Source organism: Rhinopithecus roxellana, chromosome 17 (assembly GCF_007565055.1).
Source record: "Rhinopithecus roxellana isolate Shanxi Qingling chromosome 17, ASM756505v1, whole genome shotgun sequence".
Taxonomy (NCBI): Eukaryota; Metazoa; Chordata; class Mammalia; order Primates; family Cercopithecidae; genus Rhinopithecus; species Rhinopithecus roxellana.
In genome coordinates this window covers 87,176,728-87,193,450 of record NC_044565.1, presented here as the reverse complement: position 1 = coordinate 87,193,450, position 16,723 = coordinate 87,176,728, and the positions used below count along the sequence as shown (strand labels likewise).

The 16,723-nt window shown below is 41.4% G+C and overlaps 1 protein-coding gene across 3 annotated transcripts in view; it reads right to left on the bottom strand.

Moving 5' to 3' along the window:
* Nucleotides 1-14,034, bottom strand: part of LOC104675208 (TATA box-binding protein-associated factor RNA polymerase I subunit B) — an 83,400-nt gene extending 69,366 nt beyond the window's left edge. The window contains exons 1-5 of one of the 3 annotated variants that reach the window (XM_010379681.2): nucleotides 13,907-14,034; nucleotides 11,816-11,914; nucleotides 7,654-7,740; nucleotides 5,480-5,577; nucleotides 2,355-2,450 (exon numbers count right to left, since the gene is read on the bottom strand). Coding sequence is in view for 1 of the 3 variants with exons in the window: in XM_030921716.1 (XP_030777576.1) it covers nucleotides 2,355-2,450; nucleotides 5,480-5,583; nucleotides 7,659-7,740; nucleotides 11,816-11,914; nucleotides 13,907-13,924 (399 nt within the window). In the remaining 2 variants the exon portion in view is untranslated. Of the gene's footprint in view, nucleotides 1-2,354; nucleotides 2,451-5,479; nucleotides 5,584-7,653; nucleotides 7,741-11,815; nucleotides 11,915-13,906 lie in introns of all 3 variants that reach the window. The other 2 variants (XM_030921716.1, XM_030921715.1) reach the window with 2 other exon arrangements.
* Nucleotides 14,035-16,723: the final 2,689 nt, after the last annotated feature.

Here is a 16,723-nt window from a genome sequence, read left to right as displayed (position 1 = left end):
TTTGTGTAGCCTCAGGATATAGCACCCTGCATCCCAGCCACTCCAGCTCCAGCCATGGCTAAAAGGCACCAAAGTATAGCTCAGGCCATGGTTTCAGAGGGTGCAAGCCTCAAGCTTTGGCAGCTTCCATGTGGTGATGGGCCTGTGGGTGCATAGAAGATAAGAGCTGAGGTTTGGGAACCTCTGCCTAGATTACAGAGGATGAAGGGAAATGCCTGGATGTCCAGGCAGAAGACTGCTGCAGAGGCAGAGCCCTTATGGAGAACCTCTTCTAGGACAATGCAGAGGGGAAATGTGGGATTGGAACCCCAACACAGAGTCCCCACTGGGGCACTGCCTAGTGGAGCTGTGAGAAGAGGGCCACCGTCCTGCAGACCCCAGAATGGTAGATCCACTGACATCTTGCACTATGCGCTTGGAAAGCCACAGACAGTCAACTCTGGTCCATGAAACTCTGGACCACACGGCTCCTGCAGAGTCACAGGAGCAGAGCTGCCCAAGACCTTGTGGGACCACTCCTTGCATCAGCATGCCTAGATGTGAGACATGGAGTCAAAGCTTATTTTGGAGCTTTAAGGTTTAGTGAATGCCCTGCTGGGTTTCAGACTTGTATGGGGCCTGTGGTCCCTTTGTTTTGGCCAACTTATCCCATGGGGATTGGGAACATTTACCCAATGCCTGTAACCTCATTTCATCTTGGAAGTAACTAGCTTGTTTTTGATTTTACAGGCTTATAGGTGGAAAGGACTTGCCTTGTCTCAGATGAGACTTTGGACTTGGACTTCTGAGTTAATGAGTTAATGCTGGAATGATTTAAGACTTTGGTAGACTGTTGGGAAGGCAAGATTGATTTTGCAATGTGAGAAGGACATGAGATTTGGCAGGGGCCAGAGGTGGAATGATATGATTTGGCTCTGTCCCCAATCAAATTTCTCATCTCGAATTGTAATCTCCACATGTTGTGAGAGGGACCTGGTGAGAGGTGACTGGATCATGGGGGTGGTTTCCCCCATGCTGTTCTCATGAGATAGTGAGGGAGTTCTCATGCAATCTAATGGTTTTAAAAGTGGCGGTTTCCCTCTGTATGCGCTTTCTCACACACACGCATTCTCTCTCTGCCTCTCTCCCTCTCTCTCTCCTGCTGCCATGTAAGACATGCCTTACTTCCCCTATCCTTGGGCCATGATTACATGTTTTCTAGGGCCTCCCCAACCATGTGGAACTGTGAGTCAATTAAACTTCTTTTGTTTAGAAATTGCCCTGTCTCAGGTAGTATTTTTATAGCAGTGTGAAAATGGACTAACACAGATGCTAACAGCTGTCTCAAACTTAACATGTCTAAAACGGAACCCTTGATCTTCCTGGCCCACTTACCCTTCAGTTGATGGCAACTCCTTCCTTCCAGCTGCTCAGGTCAAAAACCTTAGAGTCATCATTGACTTCTATTCCTCTCTTTCTCCCACACCCCACATCCAATCCATCAGGAAATTCTGTTGGCTCTATCTTCAGACTTTATATAGAATCCTATCACTTAACACCTCCAGTTCTACCTCCTGGTCCCAGCCACCATCACTTCTCATCTATACCAGTGCTTCTCAGACTTCAGTGTACTGTGTATAGGAAGCACCCAGGGACTTCTTAAATGCATACCTGCATTCAACTGGTCTTGGTAAGACCTGAAATTCTGCATTTCTTACTCTAGATATCCCATGGTTTACTCTCTGACTTTCTTCATCACTTCAGCTCCCTCATCAGCAAGGGCCTCCATGACAACCTTTTATTAAATAGCACCCTTCCCCACTGTCCCCCTCTCTATATTTGCTTGTTAATTTGCTTCTTCTGCACATTTTCAATAATTATCACGAAAGATAATACAGCTCAAAAGTAGGGACCAGGATTCAGAAGCAGGCCTCTTATTGTTCTCAAAACAGTTATATCCAAAGCACTAAGGAAATATTTAATGGATATACCTGAGAAAACTATGCTTCTAATTAAAAGTAATTGTTCCCATTTCCTTTCAAAATTGAAGTAGAAATTATCTTACCAATTCATGTATCAGCTTAATATTTTACTTACTGCTTATTTATTCACTAAGATTTTAGCGAGATGCTAGTATTGCTTTACACAAGAATTTACTCAACTCTAGCAAAACCTTTTTAAAAAAAATCTTAAGTTAACCCCAAAATATTTATATGTCAGTGACCCTGTCCTTCTGGACTGTAACAGAAGCCTCTTAACTGAAAATCCTCTGACAAGCATCATAATCTCAGACACTCAAACTGGTCAGGAACCCATCTTCATCTCTACATCTCAACAGACATGTTTTTTAATCCAGCTTCAGACTTGTGACTTACTGTAGGTTTCCTTCCAGTGGTATAAACTGGGTTCTTACAATACGCCTGCTTGCTTTTCTGAAGGTAGCGCTTCCAAAAATTATGTAAAACGTCATTCTAAGGAGGAAGGGAAATGAGTGGGGGATGATTCAGGTTATGACAACAAATGTACAGGCACATCTATAGCACAGCTCTCTTGTATTTTACATATTATATATAAATTTCCAGTAAATGTTTTATGTGGTATTCACAATTTGAGAACAAAATCTTTGGTGTCTGTATGTAGCATCTATCAGAAAATGAGTTCCACAAAATGCACATTGGGGATTAATATGTTGAACCAGTGGTTCTCAAGCTTAAGTGTGCATCAGAATCACCTGGAGGGCTGGTTAAGTCTTCCATCTACATGTCTTCTTACCTGCTTTTCCTTAAAAAGAATTATAATATCATCATAGTATCAGGTACATGAGAAATGCTGAAAAAAATCCTTCTTAATTTTAGATTTTAGAGAAAGACATTAAAATAACCTAGTTGAGTCCTTTCTTTTGCATATTAGTAAATTAAGGATCAGAGTAGGAAAGCAACTGATACATGACTACACTTTTAGTTAGGGGCAAAGTTGTTTACCAGGTTTACTAACCAGTCCCAAGTGAAAGTAACACTAAGCAAAAGACTCTTCCGGCCGGGCAGTGGCCTCACTACTGTAATCTCCAGACTTTGGGAGGCCGAGGCAGGAGAAACTGCTTGAGCCCAGGAGTTCAAAACCAGCCTGGGCAACATGGTGAGACCTCATCGCTACAAAAAATCAAAAAGTTTAGCTAGGTATGGTGGCACACATCTGTAGTCCCAGCTACTTGGGAGGTTGAGGGTGGGAGGATCGCTCGACTCTGGGAGGTTGGGGCTGCAGTGAGCCATGATCAGGTCACTGCACTCCAGTCTGGGCAACAGAGCAAGACCCTGTCTCACAAAGGAAAAAAAAAAAACAAACAAAAAGACTCTTCCATTTATTCATCATCTACTAGGTACCAGGCATCCCTTAGCTCCAACACAATATTGTAAGATAGCTATTAGCTTCATTTTACCATTGAAGAAAATGAGTAACTTGTCCAAGATTACCCAGCGCGGTAAGTAGAAAAACTATCAATAGGATGTGGAGTCAGTTCTGATTTTGGAGCCTGTGTACATGGCATAATGCCACTCAACTGATGAGGTCTAAAGAGTTATGCTCATTGGCTAATTCAGAAAAATTGTGTTCAGAATTAACCCCTAATGAGGTTGAGCATAAAGTTACATAGGAATAAACCCTGCCACGGCTATACAGTGTAAGTATATAAATTGTTTCTAAACATGTATACATAGAATGACTACGTGAGCAGAAACCAGATCACAAACCCCCACTATCAGCTATCATACCTAATGCAAACACTATTATGGGTAAGCCTCTGTTGCTTCATGCTTTCTGAATTTTTAATACTTAACGCCTTTCAGGGTAGGCCCAGCATCCATTTAGGCCATGCATTGGAAATGTAGTTGTTTCTGTTTGGGCTTGCCCCAGCCACCAGTTTGAACAGCAGAGGCTCCTCTACAAATCTTTCCTTGGTGACCTGCAGCCCACGTTGATCTTTATCTGTTCTCTTTTTGCCTTTAATATCACTTATGAGGGCCGGGTGCAGTGGCTCACGCCTGTAATCCTAACACTTTGAGAGACCGAGGTGGGTGGATTGCCTGAGCTCAGGAGTTTGAGCCCAGCCTGCGCAACATGGTGAAACCCCATCTCTTCTAAATATAAAAATTAGCCAGGTGTAGCAGTGTGTGCCTGTAGTCCCAGCTACTCAGGAGGCTGAGACAGGAGAATTGCTTTGAACACGGGAGGTGGAGGTTGCAGTTAGCCAAGATTGTGCCACTGCACTCCAGCCTGGGCAACAAGAGCCAGACTACCTCTCTTAAAAAAAAAAAAAAAAAAAAAAAAAAAAAAAAAAATTCACTTATGAGTATACCACCATATAAATTCATGTCTATTCATTTCACATACACCTAAATCCCTCTCCTCAACTAGGCTGGACCTCTCAACAGTTGGTTTCCAATGAAGCATATGAAGCAAGGGAACAACTTGTTGCTAAATAACTGGCTTTTTTTTTTTTTTTTTCCCAGACGGAGTCTCGCTCTGTCGCCCAGGCTGGAGTGCAGTGGCCGGATCTCAGCTCACTGCAAGCTCTGCCTTCCGGGTTTACGCCATTCTCCTGCCTCAGCCTCCCGAGTAGCTGGGACTACAGGCGCCCGCCACCTCGCCCGGCTAGTTTTTTGTATTTTTTTAGAGACGGGGTTTCACCGTGTTCGCCAGGATGGTCTCGGTCTCCTGACTTCGTGATCTGCTCCTCTCGGCCTCCCAAAGTGCTGGGATTACAGGCTTGAGCCACCGCGCCCAGCCGTAGCTGGCTTTTTAAAGGATTCTTTAAATGGCTTTCACTAGATGAACGAATGTGAATTCAAATAATTGCAGAAATACTACGTTGCTCCAGGAAGGCAGGAAAGTCAAAGTGTGGTCCCCGGACCGGAAGCATCGGTGTCCCATAAGAACTTTAGAAATGCACATTCTTGGGCCCTACTCAGACACACTAACTCAGAAATTCAGGGATTAAGGTCCAGTGATTGATGTTTTATCAAGCCCTCCAGGTGATTCTGATGCACACTCAGGTGAACGACTGGTTGAGCATATCACTGTCCAAAGTGCATTCTGTGGAACTCAAGTCCTGAAAGACGTTATGTACATACACCAAATGACTCTGTTCTCAAATTGTGATACCACACAGGACATTCCCTGGAAATTAAACAAGCACATTAACACATAAACGGTACTAATAAACTCCCCAAGTTATTTGAGTTTTACTTTGTTTAACCTGTTGTTTCTGAAGTATCTGAAGACTAAAACCTTTAAATTTTTCTTTTGGATGTACTGCTTATTTACATCTTGTAGAATACACTTCCAGAACTGCTAACCTACTGAAAGGTTAAAGCAAAAACATCAGAAAAATTATTCTTCCAGTAGCCCTAGTGTTATTACTGATTTCTCCTTAGTTCCACTCTAAGTCTTACTGTTCTTTAAACAACAATATGTAAAGCTAACATCTAGTCACAAATGTACTCACCTTTAACTCTGGACCTATTCCAAGGTTCTTTAAGGCTTCTGCTTGTTGACAAAGAATGTTCTGGAAACCTTCACACACATACCAATCCCAGCCTTTTTCTAAATGACAAATAGCATGTTTTAGCATTTACATTCCTAATTTACAAACTTTAATGCTGTACTACAGTTACAATTTGTGTTTTACACATTGCGACTTGAATTTTTCTTTTTTTAAAAATTAACCCAGAACTTAGCAGCTTAGCAACTTGAATGTTTTTGTACCACTGAAGAGGGTTTCCATTCTTATATTCTTGTTTCCAATCTGGCAAATGTGTATACAAATGCTGAAACTAAATATTTTGTATAATTTCAGATTTCAAATGTTTTCCATTATCTGTATTTTTCTGAAAATACTACCTAAGAGGCAGAAAAATGAATAGTCGCCACGTTAAAAAAAAAAGTGAAACAAGTTTTAAAAATGTCTGTTTTCCCGAACGATGCCCGGCAGAATCCTAAATGACGAACGATGCCCAGCGGAATCCTAAATGAAAGTACTAAGTTACTGCTTCCACCGCTTTTCTGTTCCAACTCACAAGGGAATGGTGAACTTCTAGTGAATGAACGGACGAATGTCAAGATCTCGTGATACAGGAGTACAGAAAAGGGGAGTAAGAACATTCAAAGAAAATAAACTGCTCAATGGCATTCTGCTTTTCTGAAATGGTTCTAGGTTATAGGGAGAAAATGAAAGCAAGGTACTAATACTGATCTCAACCTAGGTGCCAAGTGTGTGCTGGGTATTTTAAGTGGGTTATTTTCTTGAATACTCAAAACTACCCTAAGAGACTGTGAAGAATCTGCCACCACAATAGACAGAGATACGTGTTAATGACAACTATGAGCTGAAGGAAAAGTCTATGAAGACCCTTACGTTTGCCCCTCACCACTGGACAAATACTGTAATTCTTCCAAAAGCTTGGTTATCAGTACTTTTTACACAGAGCTTGAGGTCGGTTACTGACTTCAAGATCTCTTCTCTGCAGAATGCAGAGGACTTCAACTCTTCTCCCTTACCTAAATGTCACAAAGTCTCCCCAACTCTGCTGACTAACCCAATTCCTTCCCAGAAAGGGTCTCAAGTTGTAAGAGTAAAACAGAAAACCCAATAATTTTGAATGGTCCATAAGCTGAGGAAGTTTAAACTCTTCAAGCTATATGCATATACTCCCTCTTCTTCTTGCATACTGTTCTTAGAAACTGATAAAGTTGTATTTTAAATTTTGAGTCTGTGTTCCTATTTTCCATATAGATGGCATTTTATTCTCATTTTACAAATGAAGAAACTAAGGATGATGAGGTTGACTATAAGACACTTAACACCTAATATAAAGCACCTGAAGTTCCTTAAGAACTGCATGTTTAAACTACACATTTTAACTATTTAAGTAGGTCAAGGCAAAATTAATCGGGTTTTACTCCAATAAAATTTAACAAAAGTTAATCAGGTTTTTAGCCTAATAAAAAGTCACTACTAAAGGCTAAACAGAAACATGAGATAGCATTTAGGCATTCACTGTTATTCATCTAAGAATGTTAACGTATTTCATACATTTCATAACACACACACATACAAATAAATACACACATTTTTTTAAATGTGTGTGTATCCTTAAAGCTATCTCATGTAGAAGAGTCCCATTATCATTACCCTGGTTTCAAACTTGGGGATTTGTTCCTCGGTACTTAGTCAAAAATAAAAACCATCAGTTAGACTTTACCTAAGATCTTCTCAATAATGGTTAATTATATGTACTCACTGGATTAATGAAAGACTTTATCTTTCAAAAGCACACTCATGCTGAGGCCATTTTAAGGGAAAATAATTTTCCCAATTTTAAAAGGATGTGTTCAAAATTCAATATGAGAAATGGATTTCTAGAAGTTGAATATTGTATTCAACTCACCTAACCTAACAATTCCACGGTTGAATTATTTCAGAAAGTCAGCATTTTTTCCATAAAAGTACAGGAAATCATATTCACCACAATGAATAACAAACATAGGCCAGAAGAACGTATGCCAGTAGATAAAATCTGGCATTTTCTCTAGAATCTACTTAAATTCCATTCCATGTTCTCAACATGAAGGTGAAGCTGTGAATAAAGAATGTTAAGCACATGTGAAGAAAGAACTTACCAGAGTTGTTTTTTTTTTAAGCCCCCGGTTGAGGGCTTTTATTTGGGTATTAGGAATAAGATCAGTGTTTATAACTTCCTGAGATCTCTGCAGGACAGAAAAAGACCATTAAAAAGATAGTTTTACATCCCCCCCCAGCATATTTCCAAGTATTTTCTGGAAAGTATAATGAACCAAATTATGAGTGCCAGGAAGAAGGATGGTAAAATCTTGGAAAAATTATAAACATTTAACATTCTAGTTAATGTTGATGTTGTTTTTTTTCATTCAAAATTTCTCAGTAACTAGAAACAGTGCCTGGGATACAGCAACCATAAAGTGTTTGTTAAATGAATAACCTTTATTTTAAATCACTTTTTAACTTTTACAAACCAAGTCAAATCAAAAGTTAAATTTACTCACTTTTTTCTCCACGCAAAATACACTTTGGTATTAAAACAGTTTATGTATTTATTGTAAGTGGTCATGCCTAAACTACAGACAGATTACTTTTGGCCTACTTTTCCATGTCTTTGAATAATACTCTAAAACTGCTTTCATTTCTGAAATTATAAAAGTACGTATTACCTTTTATTTTAATCAACTTACAGAATTTTAGAATGACTGAAATGGTTAGTATAATTCATACCAGAGTCTTCAATCCTAACTGCTCTCAAGGGCAAGTATCAAAGATTCTGGCTCTCTCACAACTAAAAATAAAGTGTTGAGTCTTTTTTTTTAAAATGAGGCCACACTTTATTCCATAAAGTAGAATAAATGTTCCCATTATTGAGTTTTTTTTTTTTTTTTTTTTTTTTTTTTTTTTTTTTGAGAGGGGAATTTCGCTCTTGTCGCCCAGGCTAGAGTGCAATGGCACTATCTCAGCTCACTGCAACCTCCGCCTCCCAGGTTCAAGCAATTCTCCTGCCTCAGCCTCCCGAGTAGCTGGGATCACAGGCATGCGCCACCACGCCCGGCTAATTTTGTATTTTTAGTAGAGATGGGGTTTCTCCATGTTGGTCAGGCTGCTCTCAAACTCCCAACCTCAGGTGATCCACCTACTTTGGTCTCCCAAAGTGCTGGGCTTATAGGAGTGTGCCACCATGCCCAGCCCCCATTATTGAGTCTTAATACCAGAAGAAAAGGTTAGGATTTTTAACCAACAGAGGACATTACTGCTTTTCTAAATTTAGAGATTTGGAATGAAATTTATCTTTAACTCTCCATAAGAATAAAAGACATGTCTCTACCAACAGGAGTTCTGAAATGTAACCTCTCTAGTCACAGAAACCATATTCAAAGCAATTTTGTATACTGGGTTTGGCCACACTGAGAACGTAAGACATGTCAAAATAAATACAAAGCCATTATCTAGCAAAGACAATAAAACTTACAAAGGATAGCCAGGAAAAAAAGACTTAAAATTTGTACTAGACAAAATGTGAAAGAGTAAAAAACGTGAAAAAGTAAAAACATCCAAAACTAGAGCAATAATTAATTAAATTACCGAAATGGCTATTACAGAATATTTACAGTCTATAAAAAATGTCTGCAAATGTTTAGATAAAGTAGTTTTCCAAATTGTTATGGAAACAGATTGAACAGTACTCACACATCCCTTTCTCCATTTCATACACAGGAAAAAAGAGACAAATGTAGAGATTACTGGGTGATTTTAGCTTTCATCTTCATAATTTCCAAATTTTCTATAGTAAACACGCATTGCTCTTATAATCATAAAATCTATTAAACTCACACAAGTCTAGCCTACACCTTTTTAAATATCCATGAACTCTTGCAAAAATATCTATTGTCTAAATTGAACAAATTTATGACCTTACATTTTTTTTTTCCTGGATAAAATATATCAGGATAACATTTTGGTTCCTGTATCACGGAAGTCCTTTCCCAGATTGCAGAGCGTGTCTGGAACTTGACAGTTACATGCTGAGGAAGAGGGGGCAGTAAAGGGGACAGAAAAATAAGGCAAGCTGCACCATCACTTCCATTCTTCACCACTGTAACTGTCTCACTTGTCATTCTCCACCCACTGTATTTCAGCATCACCATCACCACACTGCTCAGCTCCAGGGAGCCCCAACCACATCATATTCTCACAGTCCATGTGAAGAACATGCTTGGATCAACCATAAAGCCGAGAATAACTACTGAAGTTGTGCAACGCATAACTTTTTTTTCCTTTAAGCCCGTTGTCTGAAAGGAAGGCACTGAGCTAGGTTCTCGGTCTTTATAAAGATGTGGTCCATCTTCATGAACGCTACATTCTTGACAAATTACTCCACAGGAGTTAACAGTCTTTCAAATGTGGAGCTAGGTAGTGGTATTAGGATCTTTCAAACTAAAAAATGACTGCAGCAGATTTGATCAAACAGAATCAAACAGAAACTATCAAAACCAGAAAACAGAAAAGCAATTAGTTAATGTAGTTCAACTCTTATAAAAATAGTATGTGGACTTCATCTACTAACGGCAAATACTCCATTAGACACAACCTTTCTTCACTGTGTTTACACCTGCACTACAGTACAAAAGCAACAGTGAGTAAAACTGCTAGCTCCCTTACTACACACTGAGGGTGAGGACCAAAGTACACATCTGTCAGGTGCACAATCTGACATACACAGACACACACACAAAATATATCTCCATGAAACCATCACTATAATCAAGATAATAAATATCTCCATCACCCCAAACAATTTCATCAAGTGAGCACATATCTTTTTAATATTCTGTGTGACTAAACAGGAAGCGGAGATAAGCATTCCAGCTACAGACTCAAGAACACTGTCTCAAGGAAAAAGCACTTGTGTGACAGACTTGCAAGCTCAATTCACCAGTTTTTTTCAACGGAAAATTTTTTTTCCTTTTACTCGTTTCATATATTTTGTCCAGGTTTTTCGTTTGTTTAGGGGACAAAGGTAAGTCTGGTCTCTGTTACTTCCATCTCAGCCAGAAGCAGAAGTCTACACAGTTACTTTTATTGTCTCAAATTTGCCTTTCTTAAGCCTGTATGGTGAAGGTAACATTTGTTCCTTCCTGGCTCTGTAGACTTTGAGGAAATCCTTTTCCACAGAGGAGAGTCCTGGCCACATTTAGCCTGTCCAGTAGCAGACTCTCTATACCCTTTATTATTTTGGTGATGCTGGCCTGCAGGTGTGTTCACCACAATAGGAACCTAGCCCTCACAATGTGAAGGTAGCCTCGTTTACCAAGGTTACACAGGACAGTATGACAATCTCTACTTTAACAGGCAGGTTATGATGGGTAAAATGAACACTGAAGTCAGAAGACTCACATTTCAAGTCTGGAAGCTGGGGTAACTTTGGCAAACTCACTCAACTTGTGAGCCCTATCAATAGGCTGTCACATTGGTGATGAGGAGGAAATGAGATAATGGATCCAAAACACTTTGTAATGTGTAAGGTACTATACAAAGATAAAAGAATAATGAGGTGTAGTTCCAATATTCCCAACAGTCCTCAAGCTTTTTTTTTTTTTTTTAGATGCAGTCTTGCTCTGTTGCCCAGGCTGGAGTACAGTGGCGTGATCTCATCTCACTGCAACCTCTGCCTCCTGGGTTCAAGCAATTCTCCTGCCTCAGCCTCCCAAGTAGCTGGGACTACAGGCGCATGCTACCACGCCCCGACTAATTTTTGTATTTTTGGTAGAGACAGGGTTTCCCCATGTTGGCCAGGCTGGTCTCGAACTCCTGACCTCAGGTGATCCACCTGCCTCAGCCTCCCAAAGTGCTGGGATTATAGGCATAAGCCACCGCGCCCAGCCCAGTCCTCAAGTTTTCTAACATTCCATCTTCCAAACCTCTAAGCACCACGACACATTAAAAAATGTAAATAAGTACTAATAAAAAGAAATGCATCATCTTCTAAGTATAATTTTAATTATTTCCCTCAACCATATACTCTGACTAAGAAATCATTTATAAATGTGGCCCAACATAATTTCAAAAACTAATCCTCAATCTAATTCACAAATCCCTTAACCTATGTGTAAGTACCAAGACCACTCACATCCTTGGAATGTTGGCATTGCATGAGTGACAAAAACTAACAAATTCTTTGGGACCTTAGACTACATATCAGGCTGTGAAATGGTAATTTTTAAAACATAAGCAAACTCATAAATGGTATTTGTTACTTACCTCTGTAACATTGTGGCAAGAAGTGCAATAATATTTGCCTTCATCAGTAAGGCCCCATGAGACAGCAGCACACTGACTGCAGCGTTCTTTAAACTCTTCCTATGGAAGAAGAGGACAGAACAGGTGTTCCCATCAAGCCACCATTCAATACATCATACCTAACCCTGCCAGTTCTACTTAGTGTGTTCCTTGCAACTTTATAAATAAAAAAATCATACACAATAGAAAATATATCAGAGAGATTATCTGCAAACAAGGAGAGGAGTGGTATGAAATCGAATTAAACTGCTGGAGAAAATTTATTGAAATACGCAGTGTGAGAGGAAAAAAAGAAAAGGAAGCAGTAGGGGTAAACTGGAACCAAAGATGAGTAAACAAAGCTCCTTGAAAATGCTGTGAGAAAGATGACAAACAAGTATAGAGAAGACTTTTTATTTTTATTTATTTTTTTATTTTATTTATTTATTTTTTTTGAGACGGAGTCTCGCTCTGCCACCCAGGCTGGAGTGCAGTGGCCAGATCTCAGCTCACTGCAAGCTCCGCCTCCCAGGTTTACGCCATTCTCCTGCCTCAGCCTCCCGAGTAGCTGGGACCACAGGCGCCCGCCACCTCGCCCGGCTAGTTTTTTGTATTTTTTAGTAGAGACGGTGTTTCACCGTGTTAGCCAGGATGGTCTCGATCTCCTGACCTCGTGATCCGCCCGCCTCGGCCTCCCAAAGTGCTGAGATTACAGGCTTGAGCCACCGCACCCGGCCCCAGAAGACTTTTTAAAAATGCAAATACCATTTGGAACTACTCCAGGACACTAAAAGCGCAGACCACAGAGGAACTAGATTTGTACTGGTTTCAAGTTTCGATTTATTCACTCGGGAGCATAAAGAGTATCAACTCTAGGTGTACTAGGCTTTTTACTAAGTGCTGGGGATTCAATGGTGAGCAGAACAGACCAGACATGGTCCCTAGTCTGGGTATACACTAGCTAATGGTGAGTTACAATTATTAATTTCATCAGCCTAGCATTTACAGAAGTTAGCCAACCATCATTCAATAAACATTTTTTAAGCCCCTATTATAAGGCCGTACTGCTTCCATATATACAGGCCTAATTCTCTGATTCCCAACCCTTTGGAGTTTGACTTGTTGTTAGCGTTGATCTAATTATCAAGTACCATTTAATACCATCAAGGTGTGTGCCATTTGGCCGGGTGCGGGGGCTCACCCCTGTAATCCCAGCACTTTGCAAAGGCTGAGGCAGGAAGATCGCCTGAGCCCAGGAGTTCAATACCAGTCTGGACAACATAGCCAGACCCTGCCCCTACAAAAAAAAAAAAAAAAAAAAATTCGCCGGGCGTGGTGGCGCACATCTGTAGCACTAGCTAATTGGAAGGCTGAGGCGGGAGGATCTCTCAAGCCCAGGAAGCCGAGGCTGCAGTGAGCCGTGATGGTGATGCGCCACTGCACTCCAGCCTGGAGGACAAAGTGAGACCTTGTCTCAAAAAGAAACAACAAAAATGTGTCATTTTATGTAGCACCTAAAACAAAAAAATGCATGCCAAATTAATGTTGGCAACTTGGTAAAGTGTTCAATGACCCCGTACTAACACTACGATGAATGACAGCTGGACAATTTGGGGAGTTCCCAAACCCGAATTCAGAATCCCTGCAGGGGACAGTGGCGAGGATTCCCGGAGAGATCGACAGGGGTTACCCGGTGGCATCTCAGGTTCCAAACCCTGCTCCCCCTTCACCCACCCCAGCATTAAAGGGACCTTGTGGGTGGTCCAGTCTCGAGGATGAGCCCTGTGCGTGGCCACCCCACAAAACCCACAACTTCATCCTTAAACACACCCATAGCGACAAACCCCACACACTCCCTCGCCCACAACCTCGCCGAGCCAGAAACTCCAGCCTCTTTATCAACGCGGCGCGCGCATGCGACCGGCCAGCGCCCAGTCGTCACCCCGCCCCGCAGCCCTCCGCCCCGCCTTCCTCAGCCGGTGGCCGCCCCAACCCGAGGCGTTCTCCGCCGCTCCAGCTTCTCTCCCCTCAGGCCCCAGCAGTCCGGGCCCGCCAGGCGCACCGCCTCCTTACCGCCTCCTCGAGGTCCATCGCGGCGCCGCGGAAGCTTCCACAGCCGGGACCCGTTACCCGGGTAGCGAGCGCAGCTTCCGGGAGAGGCGGAAACGCGAGACCGAGCCGGCGATTCCGTGCGCCTGCGCGGCAGGGAAACGGCGCGCCCGGGGCACAAAGCCCGCAGCCCCCTCGCGGAGTGTCTTCGTTTCCTACTCTTGAAAACCAAAACCAACCAATAAGAAAGTGGGCGACGCCCACTGCTGAGTGATTCCATCAAGCTCCGTTCCGACGGTCATTCATTCCAAGACCGACTTGCTCGTCTGGCTGCAGGGGGCCGCGCAAGGCCGAGCTCGCGAGCGCGGTTTCTGTCCTCTGTGGGCTCCGCCCTCCGTGGGTTCAGCCCTCCGGGTCTCGTCCCTCGCTGGCTTTTTTAAGGGGAAGCCTCGGGGCTTGGAGGAAAGCTCACGGGCTGTGAGTTAGACCTAGGTTTCTAATCACGGCTCTCCTGCTTACTTGTGCCTCAGTTTCCTCCTCTGTAAGAATTAGATGTTATCTGTGAGCCCCTTATAATTGAGTCTCCGCCAGGCGTGGTTTTTCACGCCTGTAATCCTGGGGAGGCTGAGCTGGGAGGATTGCTTGAGGCCAGGAGTTGGACGCCTGCGGGGCAACAAAGCGAGACCCCTTCTCTAAATAAGTAAATAGCTGAATAAATAAATGCATGAGTGAATATAATTGAGTCTCAGATAGTAACTGCTCAATAAATTTAGTTCTTATTGTTTCTTCATTTAACACCTTCCTTCCTTGTTTTGTTTATTAAACAGGAACCGGTTTGGATCCTGGGGATTCAGCAGTAAACAAAAGTCCTTGCCTTCATGGAGATTCCATTCTGATGGGGAGAGACAAAAATAAATAAGGAAAATACGTGGTATGTTAAATGGTGGTGAATGCCAAGGAGAAAAAGAGGAGAGTGGTTTCAGTCTGAAATGGGATGTTCAAGAAAGATCTTTTGATATAATCATATATCTCAAGAAATTAGAAAAAAGGTTAAACTGGGCCGGGCGCGGTGGCTCAAGCCTGTAATCCCAGCACTTTGGGAGGCCGAGACGGGCGGATCACGAGGTCAGGAGATCGAGACCATCCTGGCTAACACGGTGAAACCCCGTCTCTACTAAAAAAATACAAAAAACTAGCCGGGCGCGGTGGCGGGCGCCTATAGTCCCAGCTACTCGGGAGGCTGAGGCAGGAGAATGGCGTAAACCCGGGAGGCGGAGCTTGCGGTGAGCTGAGATCCGGCCACTGCACTCCAGCCTGGGCGACAGAGCGAGACTCCGTCTCGAAAAAACAAAAACAAAAAAAACCTGTTTTGTGAACTCTTTGGTAACCACCAATTAAAAAATTTGGACAAAAGCGTTTCCACATGGACAGATCTGAAGCACACTATTGGAGCTCTGAACCAAAGCTATTACCCTGTATATTGATTCTGCAGTTTCCTTGGGGGTTTAGGTGTTGATTTAGAATAGAGCCAGATAATTTAAAGCATGTCAGGCCCCAGTTAAAACGGCTCCAATTAGTTTCCAGTTGACTTTATTATTGTTTGGCAGAAGTTTAAGGGAGAAGAGTGGCTTCCTACAAAGTTTGCTTCTCAAGGTGTACTGGAGAAAGTAAAATATTCATGTGGTTACTCTTATCTAGTCCTTTCTTGAAATGGTATGAAAAAAGTGTGATGAATATAATTGAGATTATTCATATTTTTGTAGTCTCAATGTGTTCCCTTGGTTGTCTCTTTAACTGTCCCTTCTCAGGGTCAGCCTACTCAGATTCAGTACTTTACAGGCTGTTTTTCAGCATTTTCTGCTTGAAGCACGAATGCACTTAACGCAGCATGTTCTCTATTTTAAGATATTAGTGTTCTGGAGAGGTCAAGCTGTGATGTCATTCGCCCTCATTGGGCTACCTCACCACTCATTAAATTTCAGCTTTTCAGTAATTGTTCTGGGATATGTTCTAGCTGTGCAAATTAGATGCTAGCTAATATAAATCTAAGTTACCCACTTACTGTATTTAGCCATAACATAATTTCTATGTTTAATTTTATCCACCTAAAAATGAATGTACATTTTTTGACATGCAAGTGTCTCTAGACTGCTCTGACACCTATTACCAATGTGCTACTTGAATCCAGGGAGTTATGACAGAGAGAGATGTTTCAAAGTCTACAGAATAGGTTTTAAATATTTCTGTTGTGCATTATTTGTATGTTAGTAAGAATCCTTTGTATTTACATTTACATAGCACCTTTCATCCAAGAGTTTCCAAATGATTTAATGTTAACAGCATTTGGTGGTAAAACCTAAGTTATCGGTGGCATTGAAGTATGTAAGTAAGTTCAAGTTCTCTTAAGTTCCATTTCAATTGAAACATGCTCTCTTTTTTATTCATGGTCTTTTGGAAAGCAAACTGTGAACACAACATTGCTACTGGCCTACGAAAGAGAGAGAGAAAGAGAGAGAGAGGGAGAGAGACTTTTCTCATGGTTTCTGGGTTAGTGATGAAACCCACAACTCATAAACCACACACTACGGAATATGGAATTATTCCAAAAAGTTATTTAGAGCTGGTAATGAAAGCCTAAGAAGTACACTGTTAAAATTTTAAAAAGTCAGTATCTTTCTCATTTCAGACCTTGAAGATTACTCTGATATTGATGTTAAATAATGAATTTGCATTAATGAGTATCAATGCATTTTTTGATTTCATAAGAAAATAAAACTGTGATATAAAATTGGAACTACTAAAAAAATTGATGTTTCCTGGGTTAACTAAATCTATTTTTTT